At 49.1% G+C, this 20,520-nt stretch overlaps 1 protein-coding gene across 1 annotated transcript in view; it reads right to left on the reverse strand.

The window, feature by feature from the left end:
• MYO15A (myosin XVA) overlaps window positions 1–20,520 on the reverse strand; it is a 60,157-nt gene that overhangs the window by 24,463 nt on the left and 15,174 nt on the right. The window contains 24 exon segments of the mRNA XM_032230980.1: window positions 1,808–1,869; window positions 2,937–3,039; window positions 3,330–3,421; window positions 4,026–4,138; window positions 4,453–4,641; window positions 5,134–5,206; window positions 6,283–6,461; window positions 7,611–7,846; window positions 7,953–8,048; window positions 8,717–8,847; window positions 10,218–10,299; window positions 10,514–10,567; window positions 11,523–11,607; window positions 12,558–12,733; window positions 13,199–13,316; window positions 13,452–13,576; window positions 14,520–14,565; window positions 15,440–15,594; window positions 16,219–16,296; window positions 17,181–17,306; window positions 17,580–17,711; window positions 18,537–18,632; window positions 19,798–19,921; window positions 20,077–20,135. Coding sequence (XP_032086871.1) covers window positions 1,808–1,869; window positions 2,937–3,039; window positions 3,330–3,421; window positions 4,026–4,138; window positions 4,453–4,641; window positions 5,134–5,206; window positions 6,283–6,461; window positions 7,611–7,846; window positions 7,953–8,048; window positions 8,717–8,847; window positions 10,218–10,299; window positions 10,514–10,567; window positions 11,523–11,607; window positions 12,558–12,733; window positions 13,199–13,316; window positions 13,452–13,576; window positions 14,520–14,565; window positions 15,440–15,594; window positions 16,219–16,296; window positions 17,181–17,306; window positions 17,580–17,711; window positions 18,537–18,632; window positions 19,798–19,921; window positions 20,077–20,135 — 2,730 coding nt within the window.

Consider the following 20,520-nt stretch of genomic DNA (forward strand, 5'->3'; position numbering starts at 1 on the left):
GGAGTGTTAACTTTCGACTTAAGCACTCATTATCTATTTATGTGTCTATCCAACAGGTAGAGCCACCCGCCTCACAGAAAGCAACGCTGGGATATATACTAGGCTAGATTCCAATGTAATATGACTTCACATGTATACTGTTTTTCTATAATTCCTCTGTAAAAATAGGATAAGTTAAGTACACTGACATATAGTGGAAATACACCAAGGGGAGGAGGAGTGGGATAGAAGAAAGACGGGCAGAGAGGGACGGGAGAGAGGACGGGAGGGAGGGTGAGAAGGAAGGGAGGGAGTGGACTGGGAGAGAGGAGGGGTAGAGGGGGAGGGGAAGTAGGGTAGAGGGGGATGATGGAGGGAAGATAGAAAGTTGGAGGGGGCGGAAGAAAGAGGTGTATGGAGAGGGGAAGAGGTATATTGGGTTTGTATTTTTGGGGGTATTGTTGACAAGAGGAATTTCTGCGATTATCGTTTAATGTTGTATGGCGCCAGCTATGCACAGTATATATGTGAGTGTATGAAAATGACAAAATGGAAAATAAAAACTTTTAAACCACAGAAAGCAACGTTGGGCAGCATGCATCCATTGAATAAAGCAAGAAATATAAGAACCGCAGATATCGGAAGACCAAAATCCACGCATATGTTACCAAACGCAAAGCAAAGAGGGGATAAGGATTTAAGCCATTCTTTTCTTCTGCGCCGTTTATTCTGCCACTGGCAGATTCCCTGGGGCTTCCTCACCTGGATTCTGGAGGGGGGGTCTTCGCCATGGAACTCCTGAAGGTGACGCGGATCCGTCCCTCAGCCTTTTCCCGGCTTCCCTCTGCCAAAAGGAGCGGTGGACGGATGGAGAAATCCATTAGCAAACCGAGAATCATGCTTCTCCCAGTTTTGCAGTCCTGTTGCAGGGATCTTGGCCTGCCTTCTCCAATCCAGGACCCCTCCTCAAAATCCTGCCTACCCCTCTGCCTACAGCTACCCACTCGCCTTTGAGTGGTCTAGGGGAGCCAAAGAAGACCCCCTCCCCCTCTGCCAGGCTATTTCTCCCTCCACCCGCCATCCCCCAGACCTGGGCCATCGCTCCAGGACAGGTCAGTGGATTGAAAGCCCGTCCTTGCCCGGAGGACCCGCAGCAGGAAAAGGCCCAGGGCTATGGCACTTGGGATGCCAGCCTGCAAGTGAAATGGATACAGAGGCTGCTGGGGAGGTGAGTATCCAGTGTCGGCCAGCCTCGGGTCAGCTGAGAAGGGTATAAAGGCATCGGAAAAGGGGAAGGGATCGGCTTGTGGATGCAGCCTTGGCAGGTGCCCAGATGCCAACCCAAGGCAACTCCTGGCTTCCTCACCGATCGCCAAATTGGCAAAGGGTTGTTTGAGGATTAAGTCTGGTAGGCCTTCCTCCCCCCTCCTTATACCCCTGTGAAACTGAGCTGTGTCTCACCTGGAAAGCAGGAGAGAATGAAATCTGTGCAGGATGCTGCACGCTTCTCTTCCAAAGTCCCAAAAGTGCTTTTTTCCAAAAGGCAACTGGACTTTCCTGTTTTTATTTTTCCCTGAAAACGTTTTGCTTCTCATCCAAGAAGCCGCGAACTGAAGAAGCTTCTGGGATGAGAAGCGAAACCTTTTCAAGGCGGAAAAAACCAAGGAAGTCCAGTTGCCTTTTGGAAAAAGCACCATTGGTGGTCCCAACCACGACCTGGATGGTTGGGAATCTCCATAGATTTCTTTTCAGAAATGCACCCCTCCCTCTATCCAGCACTTCTCCAAAGTGCCTCTACTTCAGCCGGACAGTTCCTGCCTTTACTAACCAGGAAGGACTCTCGGTGTTTGCCATAAGCCAGCTGGGTCAACACAGCCTCCTCCTTCTTTCCTGTGGAGAGGGAAGATGGAAAAAGCCTTTTGAGTTTGCCAAAGCAATAGCAATAGCAGTTAGACTTATATACTGCTTCCTAGGGCTTTCAGCCCTCTCTAAGCGGTTTACAGAGTCAGCATATCGCCCCCACAGTCTGGGTCCTCATTTCACCCACCTCGGAAGGATGGAAGGCTGAGTCAACCCTGAGCCGGTGAGATTTGAACAGCCGAACTGCAGATAACAGTCAGCTGAATGCAAAGAACGCTTGCAAAAACAGAGGACACCTTCCTGGCACTCAGAAATACATGCAGCTACTCCTGAGCAGCATCACTGACCGTAACAAGATCCAGCTTGGGTGGCCCCCGGTCTCTGGAATTTTCTTCTTCGTCATTGTCCGCCTTTACACAAACCATTTCTAGTCTAACAACATAACTTGGACCTGCTGCGTCTTATTCTGGCACAGATAGAATTTGATCGTGGCTGTTATTGTGACGGTTGTGTTACTGCGCTTCTACATGTTCACAAAATGCCCTTGGGAGACTCGCGCTTTCTAAACGACGGCAGAGAAAGGTTTTTATCCTCCAACTAATATATCGACTAAGGCCGCGAATGTGAACTTACGGGAGGCGTGCCCAAAGTGGCATGCGAAGTGACGTTGCCTGGCACGCGCAGCCTTGCCTGTTGGTCTTCTGGGTTTCTGGGCTGCATATGGGCGCGATGATCAGCTGTTCTTTGTGTGTGCCTCAGTGCCGAAAACCGGCCTGCACATGCGTGCCAACAGGCTGATTGTTGGGTGCACATGAGCGCCAGAACCCGGGAGTTTGGCTTTTCCGGAGCACGGCTTCAACAAGCGTGCGTGCCCGTTTCCCGCAAACTTTTGGGCACTCGGTTGCCAAAAAGTTTTTCCGCCATTGGACTAAGGCAGTGTTTCTCAACCTTGGCAACTTGAAGATGTCCGGACTTCAACTCCCAGAATTCCCCAGCCAGCGAATGCTGGCTGGGGAATTCTGGGAGTTGAAGTCCGGACATCTTCAAGTTACCAAGGTTGAGAAACACTGGACTAAGGCAACGTGGCTTGTACTCACCAGAGGTCTGAGGGACCACAGCCGTCTCATTGTCACCGTCACCGTGCCCAACATGACCACCGCCTTTCATCCTTCGTGAGATTGCCGCTGGCTTCTCTAGTTCCTGGGGGAGGGGGGTAGAAACCAAAGTGGCTTTTACAGACCCGTTTTCCCCTTCAGGACCCCCGAGGCCTGAGCCCATATGGGGCAGAAAAAAGCCTTTGAGCTGAACTCCTTCATACGGTCTTAACCCATCTGATCTCCCTTCAATATGCTGTCAATGAAACACCCGCATTTTCCCGGCTCTTGAAAAAACAGATTTCTAGGAGAAATAAGTTGCAAGCTACGCTGGGGTGTCCCTTTTTTTTGAATCTGGGGGTGGGGTGGGGGGAGAGAGGGGGAGGCTTGTCTTACCCCTTTCCCATAAGACAGCACAGGATCAAAGAGGCTATCCAGATAGTGATCCAGTCCTTTTTGGCTCCGGGGTTCACTGTAGGTATCTGAATCTGTTTCCAGTTGTTGTTTTTCAAGAAAGGAAAATGAAATAGAAATAAGATAAATTGCAAAGAGAAAAATGACATTTTTCGCCATTCGGATTGCTGGTAGAGAAGCGTTTTTTTCAAAACACGCATTTCCCATGTCAGCAGCTGAATGGGTGATACGTGGCATAAAACAATTCTGTGTTTTGTTTTGGGTGAACGCAAAAAATGGGGCAGTGAGAAATGGGGGGGGGGTCCTTGGTGTTCTCTGAGCTTGGTCAGGAGTCCTTCGGGATTGGGCGGCATATAAATTCATTAAATTTGAATTTGAATTTGAATTCTTGCAGACTTTTTTCTGAGCTACAAATATTCTCCTTTAGTGAGAAAAACACATTCTCTAATCCAATGTTTTCCGACCATCTCTTTAAGATGCGTGGACTTCCAGAATTCCCCAGCCAGAATTGCTGAGGGCTAAAATCCACCCATCTTAAAGGGCCAAGGTTGAAAAACACTGCTCTAAACACAGTTTCATAGACACACCACATCGGTGTGGCCCCAGCACTACCCCAGATCTTGCAACAATTGATCCCATGCCCTGACACAAACCATAAGCCTCATCCCAACCTCTCACCATGGCTGCAATATCCCTCGGAGTCTGGCAGGTGGGCAGAGGCCACGGTGGGGGCCTTCATCAGTGGGGGAGGAGGAACCCTCCCATCTGAATCCAAACCACGTTGGAAAACTCTAAGAAGCAGAAGGAGGGAAAGACCAAAGTCAACCTTGAGATGGTCCAGAACTGGTCTATGAATCTAAGGGGAGCCTCTTTCACAGTCTAGGGGAAAAAATCATGGTCCCATCCAGGGCCAAGACCTTAGAAGATGGAAGATTCCACAGCCATCTCAATTCCAAGACTGGGGTCTCCCATCATTGTGGTAACACCATCCTTGTTGGTAGCTTTCTTCTTCCTTGGTAAGCCCCCTGAACCAATGAAGGCTCTTGAACACTACCCTTTCCAAACAGAAAAGTACAGCCTAAGGAAGAATCATGAGGCCACCTACAATTTGCCACCAGTGAATTTCTCTGGGTCTTCAGAAGCAAGGATGAAGTAGGACTTCTGCTTGGGGAAACCACGGATCAGCTCCAGATCAGAAATCAGATCCAAGACATAGTCGTGGCCAGCCAGCTCAGCCCACTGGGTACCATCCTTCATGGTGACGGACCAGCCTCGCCATCCATCTGTAAGACCCCTGAGAAGGAACATCGCTGTTTAGCCACTCTAGGACCTCCTGGGAGGAGGGGAGACCAGAGGTGGGTTCCTACCGGTTCGGAGCACTTCAGACAAACCGGTAGTGGTATGCCGGCATGGGTCAAAGAACCACAGTGACCCAGGCTGGCCACGCCCCTGAACTGGTTCCCCAGTCGCCATAGTTGCTGCCACCATCTTTTTCTGGAGTTCTGTGCATGAACTGCACATGTGCACACAGCATGCATCCAGTGCGCGCACGAGCGAACCGGCAGTAACGCCGGCCAAAACCCACCCCGGGGGGAGACCCACATAGGGCAGCTGGACCCTCTTTGTGGCTGAAGGTGGATGAGATAAGAGCCTCCAAGGAGCTTCTCAACAGCTCCTTACCTCTGACTTCCAGTGCTTGGAGAGCTGGAAGGGGCCACTGAAAGGCAAACCCTCCGGCTCTTCCTCCATCCCCCTGCCCATATCCCCCTCGACCCATCTCTCCTACCTGTATTTCAACACACTTTCAGCAAGGCCTTCGCCTGTGGTCCAGGAATGGACAGGGCAAGCATAATGATCTCCTGTCGGAAAGAAAAGTCCAAGTCACTCACTCTGACGGATGTTCCTCCTGGTGCCTTATTTTGTCTTCCTTTTCCATGCAGAACAAACAGAGGAGCTAATTCTACTTTCTTGGAAAGGTTACACGAACAGAAATCTTGAAAGTCTGAAAGTACGAATCTCCCGCAGTCTCTTTTATAGCCTGAGAAATTAGAGAGACCCTTTCCGAGTGTCTTTCCCGGCCAGTTGTGCAGCTGTGGGCTCTGCCTTCTCTTATGTGATAATTTCCTAGGCCAGTGATGGCGAACCTTTTTCGCCTCGGGTGCCAAAAGCATGCCCGTGCCCACCCCCATAATTTAATGCCCCCTGCACTGTGCCCCCTGCGCATTTGAGCATGACTCCCCCCCCCCCGCTGCCCTGCACAATTTCGCACAGCTTTCCTGGAGCCTGGGAAGGGTGAAAACAGCCTCGCTCGACCCCTGGAGGCCCACCGGAGGCTGGAAACGGACCATTTTCTGACTTCCGGTTTGCGCGTTGGGAAGCCTCTGGAGGGTGAAAAATGGCCAAAAATCAAGGCAAGAAATCAGCTGGAGCTGACAGGGCAACGCCTCGTGTGCCCTCGGCTCCATAGGTTTGCCAAGAGCCGAGGTGGCGCAGTGGTTAGGGTGCAGTACTGCAGGCCACTTCAGCTGACTGCAGTTCTGCAGTTCAGCGGTTCTAATCTCACCGGCTCAAGGTTGACTCAGCCTTCCATCCTTCCGAGGTGGGTAAAATGAGGACCCGGATTGTTGTTGGGGGCGATATGCTGACTCTGTAAACCACTTAGAGAGGGCTGAAAACCCTATGAAGCGGTATATAAGTCTAACTGCTATTGCTAACTGCTATTGCCATCACGGTCCTAGGTGCTATCTTTCTCCTGAGATGATTTTTACATATCTGAACGCAGTTTCCTGCAAGTAGAAACCTATTTCTTTATCCATTCAGCTTTGGGCCTTCCCTGCTTGTGGGTGTTTCTCTAGCCAGCTCCCAAGTTCTACAGAAGGGGGCTCCTCAACTGCCTATCGATTCCCAAACGGCTCTGCGGTTTCCCTTAACTCACCGTTGAAGCAATAGACATCCAGGGCCATGTTCACTCGGTCGCGGCTGGCTGTCCACTCCAGCATGGTGGGTGGATACGCCCGGGTGGCCTCCACGCCGTCCTGACCCCTTGCCATGGCTTCCATGAGCTTGTGTTGGCACACGGGCTTATAGCCGTCAAAGGCATAGTCCAAAACAAACCTGGGTGGGTGGGGAGAAGTGCAGAGGGAGACAGTGAGTAGAAGATGCCAGCCATGGGGCACGCTTGGCCTTCAGGCCCAGAAGAGTTGCGCGAGGGTCAACGGAGCTGTGTTCCTATCTCTCCTGGCCACGAACTTCAGGTCAATCAACTGAGCCTCTTCTTAAATTCCTCGTGCGGCTTTGGGAGGAAGAGGAAGAGGAAGGCCACCTGACATCTTTTTTTTTTAATCTTTTTTTAAAATTTATTTTCAAAACAAACATACAACATCCTCCTTCTTTACATACTGTAGAAAGTGTATCAGCTGGTTACAAAAGGCTTTTGTGCATCTCTTCCACCGTCATCAAGTATAATTCATATTAACTCTAATATCTTAACTCAAATATTTATTATATTAACATCATCATGCCTCCACTTTTATTTGACTATAGTTATTTAAACGTCCTTCATCCTTAAATATACCAAGATTTAATACATAACCACATGCTGGCATTTCATTTGCTTATTTGTAAAATCCTCCATTAATCGAATTGAATTGAATTTATTTAGCTTGTAATGCCGCCCACTCTTGGAAGATTCAGGGCGGCTTACAAATAAGAAGGGAAGGGGGGAAATACAAAAAATAAAAAAACAACAATTTAACATTAACATTAAATCCTCATATCCTGTTTTAGCTAAACATGCATAATATTTAATACCAAAATTTTCTAATCCTCCATGTATATAACAGAGCCGAGGTGGTGCAGTGGTTAGGGTGCAGTACTGCAGGCCACTTCAGCTGACTGTTATCTGCAGTTCGGCGGTTCAAATCTCACCGGCTCAGGGTTGACTCAGCCTTCCATCCTTCCGAGGTGGGTGAAATGAGGACCCAGATTGTTGGGGGCGATATGCTGACTCTGTAAACCGCTTAGAGAGGGCTGAAAGCCCTATGAAGCGGTATATAAGTCTAACTGCTATTGCTATTGCTGCTAATTTATTATCATTATCCTTTCTTTATTTAACTATATCCTATATCATAACATTTTCCCCCTATTAGTTAAAACTTGACTGTATCTAACGCTTCTGACTTCTTCTAGGGTCACCACTGTCATTAGCTAAGGCGGCCACCCCCCTTTGGATCTCCTTTGGAGGTAGACCTGCCCCCCACTCACTTCAGCAGGTATTTGTCCAGCTGGTGGGAGGGCACGAAAGCGCTGAGGCAGGCGGCCAACAGCAGCCAGCCCCGTTCTTCATTGTGGACATTGGTGTTCCGCCACACTTGGTTGGCAATCTGGGCCAGGATCTCGTCTTGCAGGCTCGGCGTGGAGAGCCCCTTCTGTACAATGTAGTTCCCAAACAGGTTCTCCTGGAGGCCGTTGAGCTGGGCGTCACCCATAAAGCGGAGGATCTGCCAGAGGGAAAATCCAGTCATCCCAAAAGCCTACCCTACCACTAACGCGATGTTGATGGCCATCGTTTGACCAGGCAGGAGGAAGCAATTCGCCTTCACCTACCAACTTGAAGAGGTTTAGAGCTTCCGGGGCCAAACTCTCCTCTAATTGAGTCAGGGGGGATGTTAGAGTCCTCGTGAGCATCCCCCAGAGTGGCTCCTGTGGAATGACAGAGAAGTGACTGAAAGACTCGTTGGCACAGCCTTCTGGACAGAGACGGTGAGGAGGTCCTACCCAGAGGAAGAAAGACAAGGGTTACAAGACCCCACAAGTGGGATTTAGCTTCAGTTGAGCTTAGAGTTTCCTTATGGATCCTCCAAGGAATCAAGTCCAGTGGTTTCTTCTTGAGGGATAAACAACCAAGCTAAAATTATCATATTTTGGATGCATGAGGTCAACACCCAGATGACATAATTCTGGGAAAGGTGGACTCAAGAAGAACTCTCAATTGGTTGATTGTTTACACACCCTAAGTCAGAGTCTTTCAATTCTTACTCACCACATACCAAGGTAATAGAATAGAATCTAGAGAGTGAGGGATGATCCCAATTGTTAAATAAAGTGAATTACGTAAGGAAGCATGAATCTACTCATGGTAGCTTGTAATCCAATGCAGGGTTATTAATGTGTTTTGTGAGTCAAATCAACTCTTGATTTCCTACGGATAAGTGCCAAGCCAGCCATAGCGACTCCTCCAACAAGCCATGTTTTAAACCCAACCCAGGGCTAAATGCAGCACGTAAACTCAGCCACAAATACCAGCTTTTGGTCTGCCTCCCAACAGGGATGTGAGTGAAGACCATTAAGCCCAGCATCGTCACACTTACCTTGAAGTGGAGCTGCACATACTTGGCCATGGGGTAATTGTTGATGTCGAGAGGGAGGGCGAGCTGCGAGCCAGCCTTCATCTTGGGTGGAGGGACAGGCATGACACAGTCCTCATTCACTTGCTTGTGAACTACAAGGAATAAGAAGTAGCCAGTGCAGAGGCCAAAGGAGGGGCTCCCCCAGCCTAACCCCTCACCTTCACTCACGAGAATGCCAGAAAACGTTGGCTGGACCATGTCAACTGGGCAATAGGTTCTCCCTAATCAGGGGTGAAATTCATTTTTTTTTTACTACCGGTTTTGTGGCTGTGGCGTGGCGGGCGTGGTGTGGCATGGTGGGCGTGGTGTGACTTGGTGGGCGTGGCTTGGTGGGCATGGCTTGGTGGGCATGGGAGGGGAAGGATACTGCAAAATCTCCATTCCCACCCCACCTTGGGCCAGCCATAGTAGGCATTTGCTGGTTCTCCAAACTACTCAAAATTTCTGCTACCGGTTCTCCAGAACCTGCCAGAACCTGCTGGATTTCACCCCCGTCTCTAATGCCAGATGTAGCCCCCTCTTTTCTGGGACCCAGAATGCAAGTGGAAGATTGTAAGGAGCCAAGGTGGCACAGTGGTTAGAGTGCAGTACTGCAGGCCACTTCAGCTGACTGCTAGCTGCAGTTCGGCGGTTCAAATCTCACCGGCTCAAGGTTGACTCAGCCTTCCATCCTTCCGAGGTGGGTGAAATGAGGACCCGGATTGTTGTTGGGGGCAATATGCTGACTCTGTAAACCGCTTAGAGAGGGCTGAAAGCCTATGAAGCGGTATATAAGTCTAACTGCTATTGCTATTGCTAAGATCAATCCAAGCAATTTCTTTGTTTTGTTTCGAAACGGTGCTTATAATGTACCTGTCCAGTGCTCCATTGGCAAAGGAAGACCAACAGGGCTACAGCTAAAAGGGTGGCAGCTCTGGGTAAACAATTCACTGTCTGGTGCCTTCTGACAGCCAAAATGTTGTGGTCTACTCAGCTTGCCACTGGTGGTACAGAAGAGGAATTAACCTCCAATTCAGGGGTGGGTTGCTAATCCCGTTCCAACCGGTTCGGTTGGAACGGGGCCGGCGGCGTCCTCGTGCACGCGTGCAGTTTACACATGCGTCTTAGCGCCTGCTCGCGGAGAATTGCGCAGGCGCTATATGTGCCATCCAGCTGCTCGCGGAGAATCGCGCAGGCGCTGTATGTGCCATGCGCCTGCGTGGAAGCGCAGAAGCCTTCAAAGACCAGTAAGGAGCGCGTGCGGGAGGGTGGGCGCTTCGCCGTTCCCGGAAGTTACTTACTTCCGGGTTCGCCGACCAACCGGTTCGCGGGGACCGCTGCGAACCGGTTGAAACCCACCGCTGCTCAAATTCCTGGAAACTTTATCCTGGTGGGACCTCAAAGATCCGCCTTCTAGAATCCTTGGAGGAGTCCATATGGCCACCCTCTTAGTTCCCTTAGTTCGTAGTGGATCATGGCCTACCAGCCACTCTGTTTAAGAGTCCGACCAGGTCAGCTGGGATTTCCAAGTCTGCGACTTTCATCACTTCTCGTTGACTCAATTCCTAGTGGAACCCAGAAAAATGGGTCTAATTATCCCAATGACAAATTTGCTCAGAGTTGCATACGCAAGTTATCAAGGTAAGTTTCTGCAGCCCAAGTTCTCCTCAAAAGAATTAAGACCCCATGGATTCGCCTTGGGAGTAAAGGTGTGCTTAGGAAGGTCTTCAGACTGACCCCCATGCCCCCCCAGTTCATCCCGAAATACCAGAGAATTACCTGCTCGGCCTTTTTCTTCTCCTGTTCTGCAACTCGACGCTCCTCATCCTTCCTCTGAAATCAGAGTGAGATTTCCAAGGTCACACAAGCACCGCACTCCATTAATAGAATTCCATTAGAAGGCAATTCAATTATTCCAGAGCACCTGAGTGCAGGGAGAGAGTAAGTACTTTCCTTGGAAAGGGCCCCAAGAATGTGGGAATGTTCCCCAGGAATTGGGGCCTTCTCATTGATCACAGAGCATGGGAATTCGGAGATTACAATTAGTCCAGAATGCAGCCGTGCGAGCGATATTGGGTGTACCAGGGTACACCCATACTACACCTATCCTCCGTGAGCTGCACTGGCTACCTATTGGTCTCCGAGCATGATTCAAGGTGCTTTTTATCACCTTTAAAGTCCTACATAGCCTAGGACCCAGATAACTACGAGACGGTCTCCTGCCGCATACCTCCCTAAGACCGATAAGAACGCACAGGATGGGCCTTCTCCGGGTGCCATCAGCTGGACAATGCCGGCTGGCGACGCCTCGGAGTAGGGCCTTCTCTGTTGCCGCTCTGGCCCTATGGAATGAGCTGCCCCCAGAGATCCGGGCCCTACCCACTCTCATGGCCTTCCGTAAAGCTATTAAAACCTGGCTTTTCCGGCAGGCCTGGGGCTGTTGACCTCTTGATTGAGGTCCAGCCCTACCTCTGATTGGGTGCATGTTGTGTTTTCTTCTTAATCTTGTTGTATCTTAATCCTTTTTAAATATTTTTCATTTCTCTAAGCCGCCCGGAGTCCTCTGGGATTGGGCGGCCTATAAATTCCGGGGAAAAGGGCGGCATATAAGTGCAATAAATTCAATTCAATTCAAATTCAATTCAATAAGTGAAATGAAATGAATGAAATCCACCATGCAGAGTAGACACCAAGGGACCGAAGCAATTTATGGTAAGGTCCCCCTCTCTCCAATCCTCTTTCTATATCCTCAGTTTGCACTCAGTCCCCGCCCCAGAGAGAGACTCACCTTGAGGTACCTCTTGCGGTTCATATAGATGCGTACCAGGCATCTGAATTTGATGAGCCTCTGACGCAGACTCCCACATTTTTGCCTGCAGGACGGGAAACCCCCGGGATGGAGGTTGGAAAGATCACCCCAAGTCTCAACAACATTTTCTCCTACCCAGGGTAAAAAATCAAATCAAAACACAATAATGGACAGACAGGCCAGACCAAGGACGGCAAAGGCAACTACATCAGAGGGAGAAGGTGGACCACTTGGAGGGGTTGGAGATTCATCGTCTCAACCCATCCAGAAAGGCCGTTGGGGTCTTGGTTGACAATTGTGGAAGAGCCTCTCCAGCATGTCTGGAGAACGCCTCAAATTCCCTACTAAGTTAAGGAGGTCCACCTGAGTGGCCCTTAAACTTATCCCTCACTCTCAGAGGAATCTGCCTCACAAGTTAAGATGCTAAAATGAGGGGACAGAAAGGGCATTCCCATTTAAATGATCAGCGGGAGGGTTGAATCTTCTCAGAGTTCCCATTGAAAACGCATTTGGACAGCTTCTTAGAGTTTTCTGAGATCCCTACGCTATTATCTGGGGTGGGGAGCTGAGTAGAAAGATGAGAGGAACTTAGAAGAACCTACAGCAATAGCACTAGCACTTAGACTTATATGCCGCTTCACAGTGCTTTCCAGCCCTCCCTAAGTGGTTTACAGAGTCCTCCTGTTGCCCCCAACATTCTGGATCCTCATTTTCCCCATCTCAGAAGGAGGGAAGGCAGAATCAACCTGGAGCCGGTCAGGATTGAACTCCTGGCAGTGGGCAGAGTCAACCTGAAATATTGCACTCTAAGCACTGGGCCACCATGGCTAGAACTGTTCTTCAGAGAATAATTTGGTTGACTGGGCAGAGAATTAGAACTTCTGCCGGATTAGAATCTTAAGTCTGAGGAGGGGTTAAGCCTTTGGGTGACGGCAGGTAGGTCCACACAGGACAGAGACTCTGCTCAAGCCCCCCCCCCCCCGCCAGGCTCTCCGGGACAGTCAAACTCAGCACCTGACAAGATAACCCCGTGCCCGTGCTTGGAAGAGGATGATCTTGCAGCGTAAGGCATAGAATCGTTTCTTGATCAAGAAGCCGCGGACGTAACGTTGGAGGGTCACCACTGCCATGTGGACAATCTGTTCCCGCTTGGCCTCCAATTGCTGGTAGACGCTTTCCTTCATGAAGAGCTGGAAGAGGAAGATGGGTGGGGAGAAGCAGGAGCCCAAGGGGCCACCGGTCCATCATCTTCATTGGGGGATGGCACTGACGTTATGACCCTTTTTTTCTGCCAAGGAATAGTTGGCATTTGGCAATGGGAGCCAAGGGACAGGATGCCCAAGGTGGGAAAAGTGGGAAGATGAAGGACAAGCAAAATAAGAAGGGGTTAAAGTAATGTTGGGTTGTTCCTATGGGTATGTGGCCAGATGGAACAGTTGGTGATGGAGAAGACCTGGCAAAGGAGAACCTAAAGACCATCTCTTGATGTCCAAGTCCATCTAGACACTGTGAGTGGACTCAGTTGAAAAGGATCCACCAAGCCCTTCTTTAAAGACTAGGCTCCACACTGTGCAATGTCCATCTACTATCTGCTCGTATCTTCTTCATAAGTTCTATGACTGCAATTAAACTATCATCCACGGTGGTGGCTTTACCTTGGTTGTGCCAATGCAGTACATCTCTGGGGTGACCGGGCACAGCTTCTTCAGCACCCCCACAGAATTCCACCCGTCCGGGATGATGTCACTACGGATATCCACAAGGCAGCGGTACCTGGGGAGACACAGATTGGACTGGGATTAGAAGGTGGATTTCTCAGCTCCGACCCTTGGATCTGGGGGGGACTTGGAGCTCTGATCTTAGGCTGGAATAGCTTTGGACTAAGGATCTCAGGGGGCTCATCTGCACCTGTCAATGAAGATTTGGAAGGGGATCCGGACAGGAAAACCCTCCTTGCGGATTCGGATGGTCTCCAGGATTCCTGAGGATCGTAGCTGGTTGCTGACTGTATCGGCCTCAAACAGTCCTGGTTCCTGGAGGTGAGATGGAGATGGAGGAAGAGGAGGAAGGAGGAGGAGGGAGGAGGAGGAGGAGGAGGAGGAGGAGGAGGAGGAGGAGAACGAGGAGGAGGAGAACGAGGAGGAGGAGGAGGAGGAGGAGGAGAACGAGGAGGAGGAGGAGAAAATACCAGGGTGTTTGATATGAGGGCAAAAATAATAGTAATAATGGCAAGATATGTTTGTCCAACCTATTAATCTCCTGGGTTTTCAGAATACACTTGACCCCTGCACTAAGTGAATAGGCCAGGTCACAAAAAACTAACCATGGTTAGTTTTAACCTTCTTTTGCAGCAGATGCTCAACCTTCAGTGGCCTGGATATCTGTGTTGCTGGGACGCAGATTTGGTGGGAACTGTCCTTCAAGATGTCTGAAAGAGCCCAGGCTGGGGAAAACAGTTCCAACCATCTTCCACCTGCTTAAGCCAACTTCATAATGCTTGCTAGCATGGGTGTCCGATATAAGCCGTGATGATGTCAGATATAACATCATGGCAAAAACCATGCCAACATTTAAGTTGCGTCATCATCATCTGATGTCACCGTGGACTTTGTATCCCTGGCCTCCCAGTACTCACTCAAGCCTACAAGTAGTCCTCAACTTACAATTTGGACAGGAACTCTGGGCACTAAGCAGGGTGGTCATTAAGTGAGTCATCACCTGGACCCTATTTGATAGCAGTTTTTACTGCGATCATTAAGCAAATCACGGGAGTTGTTAATAACAATAATATTTGTGGCTCTGTGTCCAAAAGAGAGAGTTGAGTTAAAATGCAGTTGATGGGCAGGATGGAGCATGGCGCATACTCTGTCATCACACCAATGGGATCTGAACTGCCAGTTTGGCAAAAACAGGAGGGAGGGAGGGAGGGAGGGAGGAAGGGAGGGAGGGAGAGAGAGAGATTGAAATCTGTCCTACCTTCTTACTGTTGGGCTTGATGCAGCGAACGAAGAAAGGGTTACATCTAAGAGAGAAAGAGAGAGAGAGAGAGAAAGAGAGAGATGGCTGAGCATAATTGCTTTGAGGATAAAGTGGTGCCTCTGAAACAAGCTTTCTGTTGGGAAAGCAAGGGGAATTTTAAATTGCTTCATGTTGGCTCATCATCAGGATATTTCCCACCGTTCACTCCACAGCTGCCTGTTCCAGATGTCCACATCTAAATCCTCCTTCTACAACCACAGAGGACAATTTTGCTCTGTTTCTGCATTCCGGATGTTTAAATAGAGCAATTGTCTCTCTGCTCTTAGCTTCATCTTCTCTGGGCTTTAATTCCTGCTACTAAATTGGCCTGTTCTTTGCAGTGGGGTTTCAGCATGGATTGGATCAAATTCTTAGAAGATCCTTAGCTAGACTCTGCAGTGGCATGGACCATGACAGAATAACAATAATAGCAATAGCAGTTAGACATATACCGCTTCATAGGGCTTTCAGCCCTCTCTAAGCGGTTTACAGAGTCAGCATATCACCAACAACAACAATCCGGGTCCTCATTTCACCCACCTCGGAAGGATGGAAGGCTGAGTCAACCCTGAGCCGGTGAGATTTGAACAGCCGAACTGCAGATAACAGTCAGCTGAAGTGGCCTGCAGTGCTGCATTTAACCACTGCGCCACCTCGGCTCTATGGGTTGGAACAGGGTTGGAAGGGACCTTAGAGGTCTTCTAACCCAACCCCCCTGCTCAAGCAGAAGACCCTATACAACTCTGGACGAATGGCCATCAAAACCTCCTCTTAAAAACCTCCAGTGTTGGAGCAGCCACAACTTCTGAAGCCAAGTCCCATCTAGAACGTTACATCTAGTAATTGAGGCTAAGGCTGGAGAGTCCTGTTTGACCCACCTCTCCATCTTCTCCACCAGGTCCAGGAGCGACTGCTGGAACTTCGCAGCCACCGTTTGGGGCTTATACTTCCGATTGCTGGTGCTGCTTTTCCCTATCATGGTCCTCTGCTGAGCCACCAGCTGAGCGTGGCTGAAGAAGAGGCTGGCCACCATCTGAGCCAAGAGCAGAGTAGAGGAGAAATGGTTTCACCCCTGTTAATTCCTTCACGCTCCCCGAGATCCCAGCCTCTTCCAAGAAGTTCAGGACACCATACAATGTAGATGGATGTCCCCCCCTCCCCTATTTATTTCATTCTTCAGGGATCTGGGGAGGTGGGCTAAGCTGGAAAAGAAGGGTTAAACCAAGACCCTTTAATAATCTAGAACAGTGTTTCTCAACCTTGGCAACTTGAAGATGTCTGGACTTCAAGTCCCAGAATTCCCCAGCCAGCGAATGCTGGCTGGGGAATTCTGGGAGTTGAAATCCAGACATCTTCAAGTTGCCAAGGTTGAGAAACACTGATCTAGAAGGAATTTGCTAGAGAACTTCAGCTCTGGACCATCCTCTTCATCACATTTAGGCAAACCATGACTAATAATAGTGGATTTATCGCTCTTATATTACACTATACGCTGCTCACTAGTGTGTCTTATAAACCCCCCTCCCTCCCAACTTTATTTCTTTGTTTCTCCTTATCTCTTTTCCAAACATTGCAGCTAAAACTCTCGTGTAGAATATTTAAACTTGTGCAAACTGGAAGAATTGGAGCCAACGGAGAGGTCAGCCTAAGCACCTACTTTGATTTTACTGTTGACGAAAAGATCGAGGACATCCTGGCGAACTTGGTCATAGTTTTTATCCAAGAATTTGTGCACCTAGGAGGAAGTAGAACGAGAAAATGCAAGCAGCAGAGCCACAGGGATGAATTCTTGGAGCTGAAGTCCAATTCCCTAGGTGGCTCCCTGCTTGAGAAGGCTGAACAAACCATGGCTCATTTCTCAGCTTTTGATGCTAGCCAGGAATGTTGGCTTCCAGCTACATTCTTCTTAGGCTGCTATAATGGAACCCTTTGTGTGGGATGATAGTTCAATCAAGATGGCTCACAGAAAGTTGAGTGCGCAGCATCTTAGCTTGTAATGGAAACGGCTGAAGGCACCAAAACTGGTTGATGAGATCCCACAAATCAAGATCTCCCCAAACTTCCTGGATTCTTGATGGTGCAGATACATTGCTCTGCCTTCCTTCTCCTTCACCACCGTCCTCCTCCTCCTCCTCCTTCACCACCGTCCTCCTCCTCCTCCTTCACCACCGTCCTCCTCCTCCTCCTTCACCACCGTCCTCCTCCTCCTTCTCCTCCTCCACCACCACCGTCCTTCTCCTCCTCCTCCTCCTCCTTCACCACCATCCTTCTCCTCCTCCTCCTTCACCACCATCCTTCTCCTCCTCCTCCTCCTCCTCCTCCTCCTCCTCCTCCTTCACCACCGTCCTCCTCCTCCTCCTCCTCCTCCACCACCGTCCTTCTCCTCCTCCTCCTCCTCCTTCACCACCGTCCTCCTCCTCCTCCTCCTCCTCCTCCTCCTCCTCCTCCTCCTCCTCCTCCTTCACCACCATCCTTCTCCTTTACCACCACTCCTCTCCTCCTCTTCCTCCTCATGCGCCCTGCAAACCCCACTCCCTCCTGGCACCAATAATATTACCTAGTTGGGTAACAAAACATCTGCAGCACTCCCAAGTCCTCCTCCTCCTCCTCCTCCCTCACCTGGTAGGTTACTTTCCCTGCGTAGTGCTTGATGGAGAATTCCGGCAGTGGCATTTTTGGCTTGGAGTAGAGGGGATTGGAGCCGTGATGATAGTGGCATTTCTGAAGGAAGGTGTGATCCGTGGCCTGGAACGATGGAAGCATAATCACAAGCCACCCCAAGACTTCCAGAATGACTTGTCTCCAAGCTCAGAAGGAAGACCTTCCGTGCAAAGAGAAGACTTCTCCCCTGCTCAGGAGGACCTATGAGTACGTTTTGGGATGTAAAGACTATTTAGGGGGTTTCGGATTTCTTCTGAATCTGGGCAGGCGGCTTTCCATAGGTGGAGAAAGCTTATCTCTTAATTAATTCCTGAGTTCCGCCTTGCCCACCCCCAAGCCAAGGGAGGCCACCTTCACCTGAGGAAAGCTGCTTTGGTCATTGAGGATCTTCAGAATGCCATGAGGCCTTTGGGAAATCAGCTCAATGCAGGGCTGGTTGTCCGTGAAAGCGATCTCTCTCCATTCAATCTGCTCACGGATATATTCTTCCTGAGGACAACACAAGAACCATCATCTCCAGCTGTCCTTAAGCAGGGCAGCAGATGCGCCATTGTGTGTGTGTGGCGGGGGGAACCAGCTTCTGCCATTTTGCTAAGCAACCTTCACAAAAAAGAAGACCCTCCCTCAGAATGCAAGTCCAGCTGATCCAGTCTGGTTCACCCTCCAAAGGAGGATCCATGGAAGGAGTTTCCTGAAGTTCTAAGAACTTTGGGGATGGACCAGGGGTGGCGCAGTGGTTAGAGTGCAGTACTGCAGGCCACTTCAGCTGACTGCTATCTGCAGTTCGGCGGTTCAAATCTCACGGCTCAAGGTTGACTCAGCCTTCCATCCTTCCGAGGTGGGTGAAATGAGGACCCGGATTGTTGTTGGGGGCGATATGCTGACTCTGTAAATCGCTTAGAGAGGGCTGAAAGCCCTATGAAGCGGTATATAAGTCTAACTATTGCTATTGCTATTGCTTGCAAATATTTTTACTACTGTTTGAGGTGCGCTCGCGCAAACATCTGGGTAGGTGGGCATGGCCTCCTGCAGCCGCTGCTTCTGGTTCGGCCGAACCGGGAGCAAGCCACCACTGAGATGGACGTGCCTTCGAAGTCTTAAATTACCTCTTGACCATAAGTGGTGAAGATCTATTTTAAAAACTGCATTGCTATTTGCCCTCCGCTGTGTAGGATATTTTCCAAGGAGATCTTCTAACATAAAGCAGAGAGCCACCAAGGAAAATGCCAGGTGCATTTTAGTTTCCTTGGCACAAAGCTGGGTCTGATTCAACCAGCAGCCTTCAAGGGCATTTGTTCCTCCTCCCGGTCTTACCTGTTCTTCCTTAAAGACGATCTTATTAAATAAATATTGGAGATATTCATTGGCATAATTAATACACAGCTGCTCGAAACTGTTGAAACCAAGATCCTATGAGAAAAGCAGGGAGGGAAGAGAGAAGGAGGAATTTAGAAGTTCCATCATCCAATGTGGATTGTTTTTGCTGCTTTAAGAATTTGGCTGCACACTGTTTAACCAGTTGTGTAAACCCCGAGGAACCCATACTTTGGCAGCCATACATTGAGCAAACAAATTATTATTATTATTAGTTTTTTTATTTATTTTATCAATTTCATATATACATTCACAATTATATGATCTCATAACTGTTATTAATAATATGTATTTATAACAATTTTTCCCTACTGTTAACAATATACTTGAAGATTGCTTTTTTAACATCCCATAGATCCATCTTATCTTACAACGGTCCTACTTCTTCTTCCCTCCCTCCCTCTTTCCTTCCCTTGTTTCTTCTCTCCTACTCCCCTTCCTTCCCTCCCTCCTTCCCCTTCCCTCCTTCTCTCTTTCCCTCCTTCCTTCCCTCCTTCCTTCCTTCCCTTTCTTTTCTCCTTCTCTCCTTCCTTTCCCCCTTCCTTTCCTCCTTCCTTCCCCCTTCCTTCTCTCCTACATTCCCTCCTTCCTTCCCTCCTTTCTTCTCTTCTTCTCTTCTTCCTTCCCTCCTTCCTTCCCTCCTTTCTTCTCTCCTTCTCTCCTTCCCTCCTTCCTTCCCTCCTTGCTTCCCTCCCTCCTTCCCTCCTTCCAAATTAACCTACCAAGCCACGTGCTTAATCAGAGGTGAGCTGCGAGGAACCACCAACAAAAACGGACTGGTACTTAAACATAATTGTTAACTTTCAATTATAAGCTGGGATGACCTATGAAAAGGTCCCAAACTTGGAAAGAAATAGCAAGAAAAGAGGATGACCCATGAATTTTCTAGAAGTCCACTTTAAGGGCTCGGCGGCAGAAGATACCTATAGCCTCTGTAAATCGGAAGAGGAAGATACCCAAGGAGATCACAGTTGCGTTTTCCTCCTCTCTCTCTCTCCTCAGAAGGGCATGGCAGAATACCCTAAGGCAGTGGTCTCCAACCTTGGCAACTTTAAGACCTGTGGACTTCAACTCCCAGAGTTCCTCAGCCAGCTTTGCTGGCTGAGGAACTCTGGAGTTGAAGTCCACAAGTCTTAAAGTTGCCAAGGTTGGAGACCACTGCCCTAAAGGTGCATCTTTAGCTTAGTTCTCTCTTCCTCACCTCAAAGCCGTAGATATCCAAGATGGCAATGGAGAGGGTGTTTTGCTTGGGGTACATCTGCTTGTTGACCCTGTCCATCAGCCAGTTGAAAAGCAGTGAGTAAAGGATCTTGGCAATGGCATCTCTGGAAAGAGAAAATCGAGGGAAGACTTAACCACCCACAAGGCAGAACATCAGAACTGGAAGGACACACGCAGGCAACGGATGTTGCTTTAAGCACGGTGGCCTCCAACTTACGACACCAAGATGGGCATCATCCTTCCTCCATTCTCTCTTTACCTGGCATCCACGGCACTTTCTACAGTGAGTGGTGTGAAAATCTTGTCCCTCTGCGTTTCCTATAAAAAACCAAAGGGAGAACCAGGATGGTTGCCTTCTCTTCCCTGTGCCCACCAGCCCCTCCAGAATATTTTCACAGGGGTACCATGGGATGGGGCTTCTGTAGACTGCTTATTGTGGAATAGTTCAATATGATATTTTCATGTCCAAAGAGTGGGGTATTTAGTTCAGAGGAACAAAGTATAATCATAAGAGGCCCATGATTGTTAGTTACAAAGCTTGGAGATGGGAACTGAGATTGTAGGATGGACAGAAAAGGCCATTTTTGTTTTCCCAAAAATAAGACCTCCATGGATAATAAGCCCAACCGGGCTTTTGAGCGCATGCCAGTGGTGGGTTTCAAATTTTTTTTGAACCTACTCTGTGGGTGTGGCCTCCTTTGTG

This window comes from Thamnophis elegans, chromosome 14 (assembly GCF_009769535.1).
Source record: "Thamnophis elegans isolate rThaEle1 chromosome 14, rThaEle1.pri, whole genome shotgun sequence".
Classification (NCBI taxonomy): Eukaryota; Metazoa; Chordata; class Lepidosauria; order Squamata; family Colubridae; genus Thamnophis; species Thamnophis elegans.